The 16,765-nt window shown below is 50.1% G+C and overlaps 1 protein-coding gene and 1 long non-coding RNA gene across 4 annotated transcripts; one reads left to right on the forward strand and one right to left on the reverse strand.

Moving 5' to 3' along the window:
* The first annotated feature begins 2,532 nt into the window (after positions 1 to 2,532).
* LOC116885654 lies at positions 2,533 to 3,605 on the forward strand. Of its 3 annotated transcripts, none has more exons than XR_004386031.1 (4): positions 2,533 to 2,642; positions 2,960 to 3,054; positions 3,188 to 3,308; positions 3,398 to 3,605. It is a non-coding gene; the product is annotated as an uncharacterized LOC116885654 (long non-coding RNA). The 3 variants fall into 3 exon arrangements; XR_004386032.1 differs by having other exon boundaries at positions 2,540 to 2,642; positions 2,938 to 3,054; XR_004386033.1 differs by having other exon boundaries at positions 2,546 to 2,642; positions 2,932 to 3,054.
* An 82-nt stretch (positions 3,606 to 3,687) lies between these two features.
* On the reverse strand, positions 3,688 to 6,493 carry Abhd11 (abhydrolase domain containing 11). Its single transcript, XM_032886957.1, has 6 exons — positions 6,262 to 6,493; positions 5,986 to 6,121; positions 4,909 to 5,082; positions 4,576 to 4,746; positions 4,271 to 4,452; positions 3,688 to 4,016 (listed from the first exon to the last, which is right to left on the reverse strand). The coding sequence occupies exons 1-6, from the start codon at positions 6,387 to 6,389 to the stop codon at positions 3,884 to 3,886; spliced, it is 924 nt and encodes a 307-aa protein (XP_032742848.1). The 5' UTR covers positions 6,390 to 6,493; the 3' UTR covers positions 3,688 to 3,883.
* Positions 6,494 to 16,765: the final 10,272 nt, after the last annotated feature.

Consider the following 16,765-nt stretch of genomic DNA (forward strand, 5'->3'; position numbering starts at 1 on the left):
CGACAAGCATGCCCTAGAATTCAAATGAGGGTTGACCAGGAAAACATCTGCCCAGTCGGTCTCTCATTTGCCCCAGGCTGGCCTCTTCCTTTCCTTCCTTCCCTCCATCCCTCCCTCACTTCCCTCCTTTTTGGATTTCGAGACAGGGTTTCTCTGTTGTAGCCTTGGTTATTCTGGAACTCACTGTGTAGACCAGACTGGCATCGAACTCCCAGACTGGCATTGAACTCCGAGATCTGCCTCCGGGTGCTGGGATTAAAGGTTTGGCCACCATGTCTACTTTGGCCTTTATTGTGATATGTAGCCAGGATGACCTTGAATTCCTTTTCCTTGGGCCTTCACCTCGCCAATGCTGAGATTACAGGCCTGTGCCGCTGCCACCACCACCCACACTGGATCATGTCCCTTGATCTCAGAGGTGTGGATAGAGTGGGGAGAAAATATATGCAGGGTCAGGCGAGCAGATATTTTTACAAAGGAACCCTGGGAATTGCCAAGCACCCTGAGCAGGGGGTTTCCATCTCACACATTGGGGGAGTAGGAGCGGCTCATGGGATCTCTGCTCTTGGGAGCTGCTGCCACCTTCAGGCCAAGAGTGGTACTGCATCGCTTGAAGCTGCCTTCCGTTCAGAAGCCGGTGGCTGCGACACCCCGGCAGTGCCACCCTCACTGCCAGTGACAAGAGGGTGACAGAGAAGTATTGGGGCTGTATGAGCCTGGAGAAGGAAGAGAAAGCTTTATCCCCTCAATGTGTTTTTTGAGTGTTGGGGATAAAACTCAGAGACACACGCATGAGCTTTACTACGAAGCCGCCCCTCACGAAGGGGAATTCTAGGTAGGTGCTCTATTGCTTAGCTACACCGCAAGGTGGAAATACACGACGTTTCAAGCCATCAGACAAGGGTGCTGAGAACTGAACTCTGGTCCCGGAAAGGAATACTCTCGATATGGCTTAAGGAAACACAAATGAAGAGGGAAAAAAACAGTAGAGCAATTTCTTTTCTTTTTAATGTATATGAGTGTTTCTTACCACAGTACACTAAGTGCCTACAGAATTCAGAAGAGGGGAACAAGAGATAATACATATATCCTATCTTTAGAATGCATCTTCCATGTACCCTTTGAGAAGAATTTCAACGCAATTTTGCCTCCTTGTGAATGGACTTGTGCAACACCAGGGAACCTCTCCCCCCCCCAACTGCACTGTATTTATGCCTAAATTGCCTGGTGTCAAATTCTAGAAGTTTGAGCCAACACTGGCTACTGAGTTATGCTGAACTAGGTCCCCTCCTCCCCTATTATTATTAATCTTTGAAAAGAGAGTTATTTATTTTATGTATGTGAGTACACTGTACTTGTCTTCAGACACACCAGAAGAGGGCATCAGATCCCATTACAGATGGTTATGAGCCACTATGTGATTGCTGGGAATTGAACTCTGGACCTCTGGAAGAGCAATTGGTGCCCTTAACCTCTGAGCCATCTCTCCAATCCCTAAATAATTCTTTAAAATAAATAAATGGATCAAACAGGTGCCTTCAATCCTAACACAGGTGGCAGAGGTTCGTCCAAATTCAAGGTCAGCCTGATCTGTAGAGGATAGCCAAGGCCACACAGAGAAAAAAAAAACTGTACGGAGGAGGCTGGGACGCCCAAGTCCCTTATACAAAATGGTAATACTATGGGCTGGAACATGGCTCAGTGGTAGAGCCCCTGCCTGGAATCCCCCAGGGAGGGGCTGGGGGCATGGCTCAGTGGTAGAGCCCCTGCCTAGAATCCCTAGATTAGAGTATGGAGAATGCTAGGGCAGAACATTTGCTTAGAATGTACAAGTGCCTGTGTTCATTCTTTTTTTTTTTTTTTTTTTTCAGAGCTGGGGACCCAACCCAGGGCCTTGTGCTTGCTGGGCAAGCGCTCTACCACTGAGCTAAATCCCCAACCCCGCCTGTGTTCATTCTTTATGTAGCATTGCACAAAGAAATACAAGAAAGAAAGAAAGAAAGAAAGAAAGAAAGAAAGAAAGAAAGAAAGAAAGAAAGGAAGGAAGAAAGGAAGGAAGATAGATAGATAGATAGATGGAGGAAGAGACGCCCAAAGTTTCAAAAGTATTTTCCTATTCCCAATATGGATTCGACATTTTATAGCCAAGCAGTGGCGGTGCACAGAGAAACCCTGTCTCAAACAAACAATAGTCGCTCAGCTTGGAAATGCAGCTAGACAGCTTCCTAGGCACTGCATGTTTGGGGTATACTAGTAATATCACAAAGGAAATGTAGATATTCAAGCTAGTGGTAATGAATCAGGCAGTGGTGATGCACGCCTTTAATCCCAGCACTCAGAAGGCAGAGATAGGTTGATTTAAACTAACTAAACCTAGTTTAGCTGAACTAAACCTAGCTGTCCCTCTTTAGCTATTGTGAGACATGGATGGAGCACCCCCTGGAGGCGACGGCCGGCAAGACTTGAGGGAAAAGGCTTGGGGCTTTCCAAGGTGTAGGAGGGAGGTGCACTTGCTCCTTGCCCCAGGCTGTCCCCAGTAGGCGGAGTCTGCTAGGGAGTGCCTTGCCTGGAAGGGCAAAGGTAGCCTCAACCAACTGACAAGAATCTCAGTCACCAGGCCTTGACTCTAAGAACATAGAAAGGTAAGCGTCCCCAGGCCACTCAGTATTATTTCCAAAGGGCTGTGTGGGAACCCCTTTCTCCTCGAGAGCTTACAACATTGTCCATTCTGCTGAACCAGACCGTTCCTGAATAAGACCCAAGGTCCCCTGGTCTACTCCCCAGATAGCCAGACTAGGGCTCCTGAGGCTTTATAAGATGCGGGCGCAGCACCCCCTGGAGGCGAAGGGTGGTAAGGCTGAGTGGAAATAGCATGAGGCAGACCAGGGGCAGGGCAGAAGGACCCAGGGTGAGGCTTCTCGATCTGACCAGCCCCAGGTCATCCATCACCTTCCAACAGAACCCAGAATCCTAAGCGGCAGGAGCACTGGGGGACACCTGGGCGGAGCCTTCCCTGGAGCAAGTACTGCGGGAGAGGGATGAAGCCATTGCTAAGTGAGAGAACCTCCAGGTGGGGGTGGGGGAAGTGGGGAGACTCACTCCTACTAGAGGAGAGGAAGGGGACTCCAGACGTCTCCAGAAGAGAGCCACTAGAACACGCCCTCCCCCCCATCCCTGCTGCCTGCAGGAAGCGAGCGGTGGAAGAGGAGCTGGACTCCTGTCGAGCCAAGTTGCGCGCAGTGGAGGCTCAACTGCTGGAGGTCTTGCAGGAGAAACTGAGGCTGAAACAGGAGGTGGAGGCCTGGGAGGTAGGGTAGGGCCTCTGACTCGGGAGGCTTGGAAGACGCCCCTCCGTCCCCAGGGATTGCCTCGGACCCGCTCTCTCTCCTCTGCCCAGGAAGACATGCAGCAGATGGTTCGAGAGCGGGTGCGGAGTCAGCTGCAGGGAGAGCCCAGAGGCACTCTGGGCGCACAAGAGAACACGAGCGCGGGCAGGAGTTCCTGGATCCAACTCTCCCGTGGTCGGTGGGGACGACGGTGGTGAAAATGGATCCCAGGTCTTAAAGTCTTTATTCATTAAAGTGTTAGACCACCTCTGTACCCTCTTAATGCCCCTGAGTTTTTCTATGCAGAAGCAAGGTACAGTGACCAGAGTCCCCTGGCTACTCTTCCAAAGAGCTACTTCTCTTTCTTTTTTAAAAGATTTATTATGCACAGTGTTCTGCCTGCATATGTGCCTGGGCGCCAGAAGAGGGCGCAAAGATCCCGCTACAGATGGTTGTGAGCCACCATGTGATTGCTGGGAATTGAACTCAGGACCTCTGGAAGAGCAGTCAGTGCTCTTAACCCCTGAGCTATCTCTCCAGCCCCAAAGAGCTACTTCTTAAGCCAAGAAGCTGATGACAGCATCCATGAAGTCTTGGGGTTTGTCGCTGTGGACCCAGTGGCCAGCATTAGGCACAGTCTGAATCTGGGTTTGAGGGAAGAGTCGCCTAATCGCTGAGTGGTGGCTGGGTCTGGCCACCATGGTGAGGTCAATGGAGACGGGGTTAAAGAAGACAATGGAGAGGTGGAGGAGGGGAAAAAGGGAGGGAGAGAACAGAGAGAACGAGAGCTGTATGAGCCTCCATGCCCAGTGGCATTGCCAGGCTCCCAGATACCCCATGCCCACGCCCAAGCCCTCCCCGACCCAAGGAGGCTCCCACAGCTGGGGGTGGGGGTGGGTGGGTAAAGCAAGCTTGCCCCTTCCTATGGCCTCACGCTGACTTACGGTACGTAGGGAGAATTTCCACCAAGCAGAAAGAGAGTTGACCCGGGGTAGGATTCAAGTTGCTGTGGGAAGGTCAAAATCTTGTCCAACTGCTGAGCTAAGGCATCCAAGTTCACTCTCCAGGAGAAGCGCCCATTCACCTCCACCAGGTTAGTGAGCAGGAACTGCCGAACGCTCGCTTCCTGTGGGGAGATCTGGCAGCTGTGAAGGGGCTCTTTGTGAGGCCCACCCACTCCTTTTTCCTCTGAGCGTCTTAGTCCACAACACCATGGGGGGGGGGAAGAAGGGGGCGGGGAGTGTGTCACCTTGACAACCGAGCTAAGCTGCTCATCCGCCAGTTTTCGGGCCCGGGAGTGCGGTATGTTCTCTGGGATATCAACGGCCTTCATGGCTGCTATGAAGTTTCCGAGGTATGATCCAGGTGTGGTTCCTGCTGGGCTTATGTCTACGACAACCAATCGTTCCACAACATCTGGCTGTGAGACAGAATCAGAACAGAGCGGGTCCCAGGCAAACTCTCCGAGCCTCCAGCAGAGTTTCTGGAACCTGGCCATCCAAGGCACAGATGAGTCCCACGTTATCAATGGGGTGCTTAAGGCTTACAGTGCATTAAGGGGACCCAGACCTGTGTAGCTCACCCTCTGCAGTGCCAGTAGCATGGCTGTCTTTCCTCCCATGCTGTGGCCAACGAGGACACTGGGCACCAGGCCCAGCTGGGGGAGGAGGCCCTGGAGGTCCTGACTCATGGCCTCATAGCTTGCATCTGGACTGTGGGGACTGTCACCATGGTTCCGAGCATCCACTGTCAGCACCTGGGGTGGGGGGTGAAATAGGAGGAATGGTGTTATTCTGATTAGTGACAAAGAAAAGACTGGTAGGGACTAGGGAGCAGTCAGGGAGAGAAGTCTGGAGACATAATTGTGTGTGTGTGTGTGTGTGTGTGTGTGTGTGTGTGTGTGTACATTTTCATGTACATGTGGAGGCCAGAGGTCAATCTTTAGCAACTTTAGTTGCTATCCAAAATATACCTTTATTTTATTTTATTGTATACACACATGTGTGCATGTATGTCTGTGTGCAAGTTATGCTTGTAACACATGCCATGGTGTACATGTGGAGGCCAGATGATAACTTAAGGTGCCAAGGAGAGTGGGCTTTCAGACCAAAAGAGGATCGGAGTACCAAGAGCGAATGGCTTAAATGTCTGGCTTAATAGTTAAGAGAAGCTGGGGGAGGTTGGGGATTTAGCTCAGTGGTAAAGCGCTTGCCTAGGAAGCGCAAGGCCCTGGGTTCGGTCCCCAGCTCCGGAAAAAAAAAAAAAAAAGAGAGAGAAGCTGGGGAAAAGGAAGGGAAGCCTCTGGGCTGGGAAGGTTTATAGTAAGGGGTGAGGGTGAGGAGAGCTGAGGGGTGCCACAGGTATTGAGTAAGCCGGGACGTTGAGTGTGCTTTGGTATCCTAGTAGGTTCCGAAAAATTGTCCGGAGTTTCTTTGGGACCTGACAAAGAGACGGGTGGAGATAAGTAACATAACTGGATTAACAGTGGGGCATCTTGCAGGAGCAGGCCTCTTCATAGATGTTTTCCCGTTTACTGTGCACAGAAACTTTCCATTTATCAGCAAGAGCCCAGACCTGAGAGATTGAAACTAGGTCCCCAGTCCTCAGACTTACCCCTTAGTCCCCGCCCACCCATGCACCGCCCAACCCGGAAGCTCACCCTCCGGCCCGTCCTCTGAACCAACGCCTTGGCGAGGGAGTTGAAGTTGGTTTTGCTGCCGAAGAGTCCATGCAAAAGGACGATGGCTGGGAGTGTCGCGTCTCCATCTAGAAGATTATAGGACAGCGGCAGCGGCCTAGAAGGTGGGGCCACCATAGAGTAAGGGTGCGGGGGGAGTGAAGGAGAAAAGGGGCGAGGCTAAAAGGGGGCGGGGCCTGCTGGGCCGCGTGCGAAGTGGACCAGTGAAGGGCCACCGTCCCGGTGTCCTTGACTGACCTCGGATCAACGTTTCCTTGGCCACTACTGCGGCTGCTACTGAACGTGACAGGAACCGCCGAACTCCTGGGAGAGGAGGCACCGATTGTCCCACGGGGGACCCTCCAAGCTCGGGCCCAGCAGAACATTCTCACAGCCCTCAAAACGTGCTTCCTGCGCACGCTCCGCCTTCCAGAGCCCTGTCTATTCCAACAAGGGCTCTGTCTATGCCCCGCCCCCCGTCGAAGGGCCACCTTTAGGTCACGTGGCCTAGCGTACTCCCGGAGCTCAGTTCGGTCCCCTCCCAGTGCAGGAGCTCCTGGGGCGGAGCCATCAGAAGTGTTGGTCCAAGCCTTTGCACATTACGCATTTCCTGCAGCCACTTTGAGCCCGGTCAGTAGGACTAGCTTCTTGGTTACAGGCTGGGCGTAGCCATACAACACTAGTCCTGCCCCCTTGCACCATTACGCAATTCCTGCAGACACTGCGAGCCGCTTAGAGACCATTTCCTGACCAGGACCAGGGAAGCGCATTATGGGACTGGTCCCTCCTCTTGGGCAATATACAATCCCCTTCAGACCTGTGAGCCCCTGCCACGTCCTGGGCATGCTCTTCGCACCATCATTTAACCACCGTGGCCACAGTCAGGCACCCGGAGATGGGCTCCTTGGCCACACCTTTGCGGAGCCACTAGGGACTCTGGGACCGCCTTCTGCATCATTACGTAATTCCTACTTTGCACCCTTGGCCACGCCCTGCCACGGGCGGAGCTATAATTGAACCTGGGCAGGCTCTTGCACGGTTTCGCAACCTTTTAAACTGCCGTAGCTCCTGGAATTTGGCTCCTTGGCCACGCCTTGGGCGGAGCCACACAAGATTCCCGCACCTGCTTTTGCACCATTACGTAATCCTGCCTGGTTCTGTGCACACCTCCCTGAGCCCCTTGACAACGTTGTAGGCCACGCCCCAGCTTTTAAGAAGCTCATAGTCTTCTGGTGTTTCCCTAGTTCGGACCAGAGGTCCTCAGTTCAAGGAGCAAGTGTGGGGCGTGTCCCTGGCAAACTGAGAAACTCCTTTCTCGCCTGGCGAGCAGACCTCACCTGGCCTGCTCCTCAGTCCTCAGGCACTGCCCTGGGTGGATGCCACACTTTCTGTGCCCCCGGCATGGTCAGGAGACGCCAGGAGTGACTCTTGTTCCAGCTCCCGCCAGCTCTCTGGCGCCTTGCTCCATGGTTGGGAGCCCAGAGTATGAGTGCTTTGTTCCTCTTGTGAAGTTCCCTCACAAGAAACAGCTAGGAGGAAGGGGCTTGTGAGCTTGATCTCGATCTTTTCACTTGAATCGGTAAACTGAGGTGCAGAAAGGGCAAAAAGATTGGTCCAACAGACAGAACCAGAGTCTTGGTCCGGTCTTCCGTTTCTGGTTCAGGTCAATTTGAAAAACCAGGGTTAACCCCCTTGGCCAGGGATTTGTACTGTAGTTACCTGCACTGACTAGAAATGGCTCCCGGCCAGGTGTTGGGGCCTTTAATCCCACACATGGGAGGCAGAGGCTATCGGTTCTTTGAGTTCAAGGCCAGCCTTGTGTAAAAGAGTTTGAGCACATCCAGAACTTCATAGAGAAACTCTGTCTCAAAAAAGAAAAAAGAAAGGACGAACACTAACAACAAGCCATTAGCAGAGAGTGGCAACCCTCTGCCCAGAACGCACCCCATTCTGCACTGACTTTTCCTGTGGGGAGCCTGCCCCCTGCCCTCTCCCTTCATAGTCTAGGGAAAGTCGTTTTTTTTTTTTTTTTCCCCCGGAGCTGGGGGAAAGTCGTTTTTTATTTCAGCCCCCTCACCCCCCTTCTGCTGTGTCCATCCTTTAGCAGTTCTAGAGCTGTTTTGGTCACAGCAAACACACCTTCTGGGGGGCGGGGGTCTTCAGGACTCCTTGTCACTGAAGTAGCACTTCATACCCTCCAGAATCCTTCCCAGCATCCTCAGCCGGGCACCAAGCCACTGGCTTAGTTCCCTTTTGTTCTTTGTCAGCGCTGGTGTCTATCTTCCACTCCACTAGTTGCCTAGACACATACACACACAGAGAGAGATTTATTTATTTTGCTTTATTGTATGGATGTTTGCTTGCTTTTATGTCTGTGTACCATGCCTGTACCCCATGCCTTCAGAGTTGAGAGGAGGGCATAGGATTTCCTGGGACTGGAATTGCAGATGGTTGTGAGCCACCATGTAGGTCCTGTGAACCATATCCAGTCCTCTGCAAGAGCATCCTGTGCTCTTAACTCCTGAGTCGCCAACCTTTTTTGTTTGTTTTTGAGACAGGGTCTCTCTGTTACACAACTCTGACTGCCCTGGAACTTGCTATGTAGACCAGGCTGACCTCCAACTCACAGAGATTCTCTTGCCTCTGTCTCCGCAGTGCTGAGATTAAAGATGTGTGCCGACACCTGACAACTGGTTTTTGGTTGTTGTTTTGACCGGATCTTATGTAGCCCAGGCTGGCCTCAAACATCATATGTAGATGAGAATGGCCTTAAACTCCTGATCCTCCTGCCTCCACCTCCCAGATGCCAGGACTACAGATGTTCCTTTTTTTTTTTTTTTTTTTTTTTTTGAGCTGGGGACTGAACCCAGGGCCTTGCGCTTGCTAGGCAAGCGCTCTACCACTGAGCTAAATCCCCAACCCCCAGATGTTCCATTTTGATTGTTATCTTGGTTTTGTTTTGTTGACACACAAGATCAGTACGCAGCCCAAGCTGACCTCACATTTGTGTGCTGGTTCCTAGGTGATTTTTTTTTTTTTTTTTTTTTTTTTTTTTTTCAGAGCTGGGACCGAACCCAGGGCCTTGCTTCCTAGGCAAGCGCTCTACCACTGAGCTAAATCCCCAACCCCTGTGTGCTGGTTCCAAAGCCATGCATGACCCGGCTGTTTCCGATTCTGAGCGCTGGGAATCACAGCCTTCAACGCCACACCTGTCTGCCTTACATAGCTTTCTATTTTTTAATCTGTTGAGTAGACACTTTATTATAAGGTGATTTGCAAATAAACAAATCCCTCTCACATATTAAATTTTATACTTTCAGTATCAAAAGTATACTTCTGCACCTATTCACTATCAAAACTACCAAAAAGATCCGTGACAGAGTTAGAATTAGAAAACAATTATCTTTATATCCTCTCCCATTTCCCGTGTCCAATGCCTGCCTTTAGTCCTTTCTCATGACCCTATGCTTGGCTTGCCCTTCCTTCTTTCCTTCCTTCCTTCCTTCCTTCCTTCCTTCCTTCCTTCCTTCCTTCCTTTCTTTCTTCCTTTCTTTCTTTCTTTTTTGAGACAGAGTTTCTCCATGTACCCCTGGGTGTCCTAGAACTCACTCTGTAAACCAGGCTAGCTTCAAACTCAGAGATTCCCCTGCCTCCTGAGTGTTGGGATTAAAAGTATAAGTCACCAGCACTGCACTCGCATTCAGTCTTTCTGTTCCTACTGTCCTCACATTCTCACATGTACATATGTTGCATTTCTCCATGTGTTCATATGTTGCATATCTGCATGTGTTCATATGTTGCATATCCGCATGTGTTCATATGTTGCATATCCGCATGTGTTCATATGTTGCATATCCGCATGTGTTCATATGTTGCATATCCGCATGTGTTCATATGTTGCATATCCGTATGTGTTCATATGTTGCATATCTGCATGTGTTCATATGTTGCATATCCGCATGTGTTCATATGTTGCATATCTCCATGTGTTAGTGGCTACATTTGCATATCATCACGAGCGTGTGGCTTTTCTTCCTTCTGCGAGCCTGTGCCCTTCAAATGCATTTTACTTACTTTATGTCACACGTAACTGCATTTTGCCTGCGTGTACGTCTGTGTACCACAGGCCTGTCTGATGCTTAAATGTACCAGAGTAGGACATCAGATCTCCTGGGAGTGGAATTATGATGGGAAGCCACCATGTGGGTGCTAAGAATCAAACCCAGGTCCTCTGCCAGAGCAGCCACTAAGTCATGTTCTTAGCTCGTCTTTTTAGTTGTAATGATTTATTTATTTTATGTATGTAAGTCCACTAATCACTGTCTTGAGACACACCAGAAGAGGGCATCAGATCCCATTACAGATGGTTGTGAGCCACCATGTGGTTGCTGGGAATTGAACTCAGGACCTCTGGAAGAGCAGACAGTGCTCTTAACTGCTGAGCCATCTCTCCAGCCCCCTGTCTTTTTAGTTTTGAATGGTGTGAGGGATTGAACTTACGGCCTCACTGCTCTCTTATTACTTTTTACTTAGAGGCAGGGTCTTACTAATCAGCCTATACTGGACTTGAACATCCGGCCCTCTCACTCAGCCCACGGATAACTGGAATCATAGACCTGTGCCACCAAGCCTACCCATTTTATCCACGTTATAGGTTAACTGCTGTCTCGGTCACCAACCGTGCCACACATTAACTTTTTATTTTCAAGACAGGATTTCTCTGTGTAGCCCTCGCTGTCCTGGAACTCACTCTGTAGACCAGGCTGACCTCCAACTCAGAGATCCTCCTGCCTCTGAATCCCTGGGACAAAAGGCATGCGCCACCACACCCAGCCTGACACCACTCATTTCTAGCACATATTCCCAAAGGACTTGACTATAATATAATTCTACTAAAGGGTCTCCAAGGGGCTGGGGCGATGGCCCAACAGATAGGAGTTCTGACTGCTCTTCCAGAGGAACTGGCTTCATTTCTAAGCACCCACAGAGCAGCTCACAACCGTCTGTAACTCCAGTTCCAGGGGTTCAATGCTCTCTTCTGGCTTCCAAGGGTACTGAGTGCACATGGTGCCCACCGGGTCTACATTGTAAATTCCTGGATAGCCAGGGTTACAGGGACCCCGTCTCAAACAAACAAAAACAAAACAAAAGAATACAGTTCATTGGTGGAGCGCTTGCTTAGTTAATTCCATGACTTCCTGCACTCAAACTCTACCCCTCTACACAAAAAAGTGGAGTACTTAAGAGTGCTGGAGAAATACTTAGGCAAAACTTCCTTAGCTGTCTGCTCTAGTGCCCACTAACAGCAGACTGACCAGGGATACACCGGCCACTCACTCTTCCACCCTCCAGGACAAGGCTAACATGGGCTGTGTTCCAACTCCCAGGCTTCCCTTTGCCTCAGGGGACACCACATCTGTTTCCTTCTATTCTGAGCTCTTGAGGGATCCTTACCGGATTGAGTGTGCTCAGTTTGTGGCCACAGAGAGTTATTAGATGCTTGACGGGGACACCTAAGCTCTGTGAAAGTCCTGTCTTTTTTTTTTTTTTTTTTTTTTTTTTTTTTAAGATTTTTTTATTTTGTTTATTTGAGTACACTGTCCCTGTCTTCAGACACACCAGAAGAGGGCATCAGATCCCATCACAGATGGTTGTGAGCCACCCTGTGGTTGCTGAGAATTGAACTCAGGGCCTCTGGGAGAGCAGTCAGTGCTCTTCACCACTGAGCCCTTTCTTTCCTTTTTTTGAATTTGCTTGTAGGTTTATCTATTTTCATTTTATTTCATTTTTTATCATATTATACGGGAACTTTGCCTGCGTGTATGTCTGTGTACCATGTGCATGTCTGGTGACCACGGAGGCCAGAAGACAGTGGATCCCCTGGTATATGGATAGATGGTTGTGAAACAGCATTGTGGGTGCTGGAAATTGAACTTGGCTTCTCTGAAAGAGCAACATGTCTCCAGATTCTTTTCCTTCTTTCTTTCCTTCCTTCCTTCCTTCTTTCATGTAGGGTGGATGGCCTTGAACCCTTGATCCTCAAGCCTCTCCTTCTAGAGTGCTGGGGTTACAAGTATGCACCACCATACCTGGTTTATGCAGAGGTGGGGAGGGAACCTTCATGCTTAGCAAGAACTCACTGACTGAGTTACATTCCCAGCTCCCATTTTCCACCTTTTGTTTTGTTTGATTTTTGAGACACACTTTCTCTATAGCCTCGGTTGGTCTCAAACTCAGAGAGATTCACCTGCCTCTGCCTTTCTTATTTTTTTTTTCTTTTATTTTTTCGGAGCTGGGGACCGAACCCAGGGCCTTGCGCTCGCTAGGCAAGCGCTCTACCGCTGAGCTAAATCCCCAACCCCTCTTATTTTTTTTTTAAGATTTATTTATACACTATAGCTGTCTTCAGACGCACCAGAAGAGGGCATTCATCCCATTGCAGATGGTTGTAAGCCATCTTCTTCCTCCTCCTCCTCCCCCCTCCCCCTTTCTCCTCTTCTTCTGCCTCGATTTTTCTTTTTCTTTTTTTTTTTTTAAAGATTTATTTATTATTTTGTATATGAGTACACTGTTGCTGTCTTCAGACACACCAGAAGAGGGCATCCGATCTCATTACAGAGGGTTGTGAGCCACCATGTGGTTGCTGGGAATTGAACTCAGGACCTCTGGAAGAGCAATCAGTGCTCTTAACCACTGAGTCATCTCTCCAGCCCTCTTTTTCTTTTTTTTTTTTTTTTTTTTTTTTTTTTTGGTTCTTTTTTTCAGAGCTGGGGACCGATCTTTTTCTTTTTCTTTTTTTTTTTTTTTTTGGTTCTTTTTTTTGGAGCTGGGAACCGAACCCTTTTTTTTTTTTTAAGATAGAGTCTGGTCCAGTAGCCCAGGCTGCCCTGAAACTCATTATGTAACCCATGCTGGTCTCGATCTCACAGCAATTCTCCCGCCTCAAGCCTCCAGAATACTAGGATTTCAGGCCAAGTTCTGGGAAGGATCCTTAGAAATATTTTGACATGTACTTTTGGTTTTTCCAGACAGGGTGTTTTGTTTTTGTTTTTCATAGCCTTGGCTGTCCTGCAACTAACTCTGTAGATCAGGCTGGCCTCGAACTCACAGAGATCTGCCTCCCGAAAGCTGGGATTAAAGGCCTGTGTGCCCCCATGCCCACCTAAACTTTCTTTTACATGTATTAATTACGTCGATGTGTATCTCTCTCTGTTTCTCTCCTCCACATCTGTGTGTGTGTGTGCGTGTCCCCTTCTGCCTGCCTGTCTATGTGGTTTACAGGTGTCACAGCATGCATGTAGAGGTCAGAAGACAGGGGTCTCTATGTGGGTTCCAGGGATTGAAGTCACATCAACAAACTTGGCAGCAAGTGCCTTTATCCACTGAGCCATCTCACCAGCCCCCAGAGTCAAAGGGTTCATAGTTCTGTTGGTAAAAGGTAGTGTTGTTAGACAGTTTCTGATCAGTCAACCTTCTGTCTAGCCAGCTCACCCCAACCTGGCACACAACCTTTGACCCCATGCCCAAAAGCCAAAGAGCCCAAATCTGGTGTCAGGAGTAGCCTTGAGGACATACATAGTCCTGGGGCCCAAGCTTTGTGGTCACGTGGCTTGCTCAAGGCTGAACCTGGCAAGCAGAAAAGCCAGTTGCTTTGAAGGTCCCAAGTGAACATTCCAGAGAAAGTGTGGGCGGGGCAGAGAAGGGGGTAAAGCTCCCTGGGCAGGGTGGCATGTTCGGGAAGGGTCGTTCCAGAGCTGCCCACCCTTCCCAGCTTGTTGGCCAAACCAGGGATTGCATTGGTTGCTTCCAGCAACTCAGAGGGGATTATATTGAGAGTCTAATGAGCCGAACCCCCACCCCTTTTCCTCTCTTTTACATTTTTATATTTTATTGTGTGTCTGTGTGTAGCCGGCATGTGGAGTCAGAGGACAAGAGGGGGTCAGTTCTCTCCTTCCATGTAGGTCCCAAGGACCGACCTCAAGTCGTTTGCGGAACCATCTCGCTCAGTCCATTCTTACTTTACATCGAAGGAAAGAAACAAAGAAAGGCGACATTACCCAGACTAGTGTGGCTCAGGCTGGATTCCTTCCCAGATTCCACCTTTCACCTACTCTAGGGCCCTCTAGGTCCGAAGAGAGGGACGTGCGTGTGCGTGTGCGTGTGCGTGTGTATATGTGGCAGGCTGGGAGGCAGAGACACTGCACCCTGGTGGCGGCTGGGCGTCGAACGGGTTAAGGCTGGAAGCAGCGTCTTCTTAACCGCACCTGGCTCAGTATCGGTCACGTGGCCAGGGTTTCACCTGCCCTGCTGGGCAGGGACAATCAGGCCGCTTGTTCCCTAAACCGGTCGCCATGGTGACAGGAGTGTGCCTGGGGAGGTCACAGGGGCAAATTCCTGCCTGCTGGTCTGGGTGTGGCAGGGGTATCAACAGGATTGTAGCTTGTTTAGGAGTTCCCGGAGGGCCCCTGGAGGTTCCCGCTGGGGCGCATCCTCCCAGGGGCCCCCGGCGTGACTTCCCACTTAGCCACCTGAGGTCCTGTTTCTCCATGTGCCTGATGCCTTCCCAGATTTTGGACCTAAAATGATTGATCGTACATTCTCACACCAGGCACAGCACAAGCAGGCATGGCACCCCAGGCACACCAGCTCCTGACGGAAGCTGACAAACTAATACATCTCGGAAAAAACCTAAAACAAAAAAAGATTAAGAACAAAAGGAAACAACCTCAGAGGAAGGAAGCAGCCTCAGCACAGCAGCCATTTCACGCCAGGAGCCCCACATCCACCACACCACACCAGTCACACCAGGCCAGGCGCTGTCCACTAGGCACGCCATGCCAGGTAAAATGCACCATGCACACCACACGAGGCATAACATACCCGGCACAACAAACTAGGCAAACCAAGCCAGGCAAACCATACCAGGCCCAGCACACCAGGCAAACCAAGTCAGGCACACCACGCCAGGGACAGCGTGCCACGCATAGCATGCCAGGCACACCACGCCAGGGACAGCGTGCCATGCATAGCATGCCAGGCACACCACGCCAGGGACAGCGTGCCACGCATAGCATGCCAGGCACACCACGCCAGGGACAGCGTGCCACGCATAGCATGCCAGGCACACCACGCCAGGGACAGCGTGCCATGCATAGCATGCCAGGCACACCACGCCAGGGACAGCGTGCCACGCATAGCATGCCAGGCACACCACAAAAGGCACAGCACATCAGAGACAAAACACTAGGCACAGCACACAGGGCACAGCACTCCAGGAACAGCACGGCACAGCAGGCACACCAGACCAGAGACAGCAAGCCACATGCAGGCAAAGTCTGTGTTTGGTTTCAGACAGTATCGATCTGCTCAGCTTGGGAAAAGCGAACCTGAAGGTTATAATCCTATCTTCTCTGCCTGCGAGCCCGAGCCTTTGTTAATTGAGGATCTACTATATCCAGAGGTCTGGGGTGCAAGAAGGAGCCAATTCCAGGTGGATCAGATACGACATCTAAAAACAAAAAACAAAAAACCCAACAACTTCAAAGCAAAGAAGCAAATCCAATCCTGGATCTCCTATGATAGCATATTGGAAAGAGATGGTTGAATGGAAGACCCGGAGGCTAATGATGGTTTGACTAGGGTTTGACAGTGGAAGAGAATGTTCCAGAAGCCAGAACACCATGGACAACGGTGAAGTCGTCTAGCTCACCCAGAACCTTCAACTCTTGTATTTATGTATGTATGTATGTCTTTATTTTTGAGATTTCCATACGTGCCTTAGGCTGACTTAAACTCTCTGGGTTTTCTGTTTGTTTGTTTAGATTTTGATTGTTCAAGATAGGGTTTCTCTGTATAGCCCAAGCTGTCCTGGAACTTGCTCTGGAGACCAGGCTGGCCTCAACTCAGAGCTCCTCCTGCCTCTGACTCTTGAGTGCTGGGATTAAAGGCCTAGGACAAACCAAGCCAGGTTGTCTCAGAAAACACACACACACACACATACACACACACACACACACACACACTAAAGAGCAACGGTTTATTTTGACTCATGATTTGAGGATATGCGGTCCATCTCGACAGGGAAGGCATGGTCACAGAAGCTGGTCACACGGCATCCACAGTCAGGAAGCAGACAGACATGGAGGCTGGTGTTCTACTCACTGTCCCCTTTTCACTCAGTTCAGGACCCCGGCCCTTGGGATGGTGCCACCCACATTCAGGGTGGATGTGTCCAACTGGGTTAAATCTCTGGAAACATCTTCACAGATAGAGCATGTCTCCAAGATGATTCCCAAACCCGTCAGGATGACAATGAATATTAACCACCAAGCCACCCTGTGTCCACGTGACACCCACAATGCATTGCACTGATCAGCAACATTCCTCTCCTAGGCCCTTAAAAGTTTATGCCTACCTCCGTGTGTAAAACACACTTCGCTCATGTACAACAGTCTGCTCCACCTCAGACCCTTATTTAAGGCAGGCGCTCAAATAGCCGAGGTTGGCCTTGAACTTGCCATGTAGCCTAGCATGATCTTAGACTCTGGATCCCCAACCCCCCCCCAGTGCTGGGATTATAGGAAGGTGGTCTGGAACACTCTCTCTCTCTCTCTCTCTCTCTCTCTCTCTCTCTCTCTCTCTCTCCTCTCTCTCTCTCTCTGATGTATTTATTTTGTTTATATGTGTATGTGTGTTTTGCTTACGTGTATGTATGTATATCGTGGGTGAGCCTGATACCCATGAAATCCCTGGAACTGAAGTT

The sequence above is a fragment of the Rattus rattus genome, chromosome 16, assembly GCF_011064425.1.
Source record: "Rattus rattus isolate New Zealand chromosome 16, Rrattus_CSIRO_v1, whole genome shotgun sequence".
Lineage (NCBI taxonomy): Eukaryota > Metazoa > Chordata > Mammalia > Rodentia > Muridae > Rattus > Rattus rattus.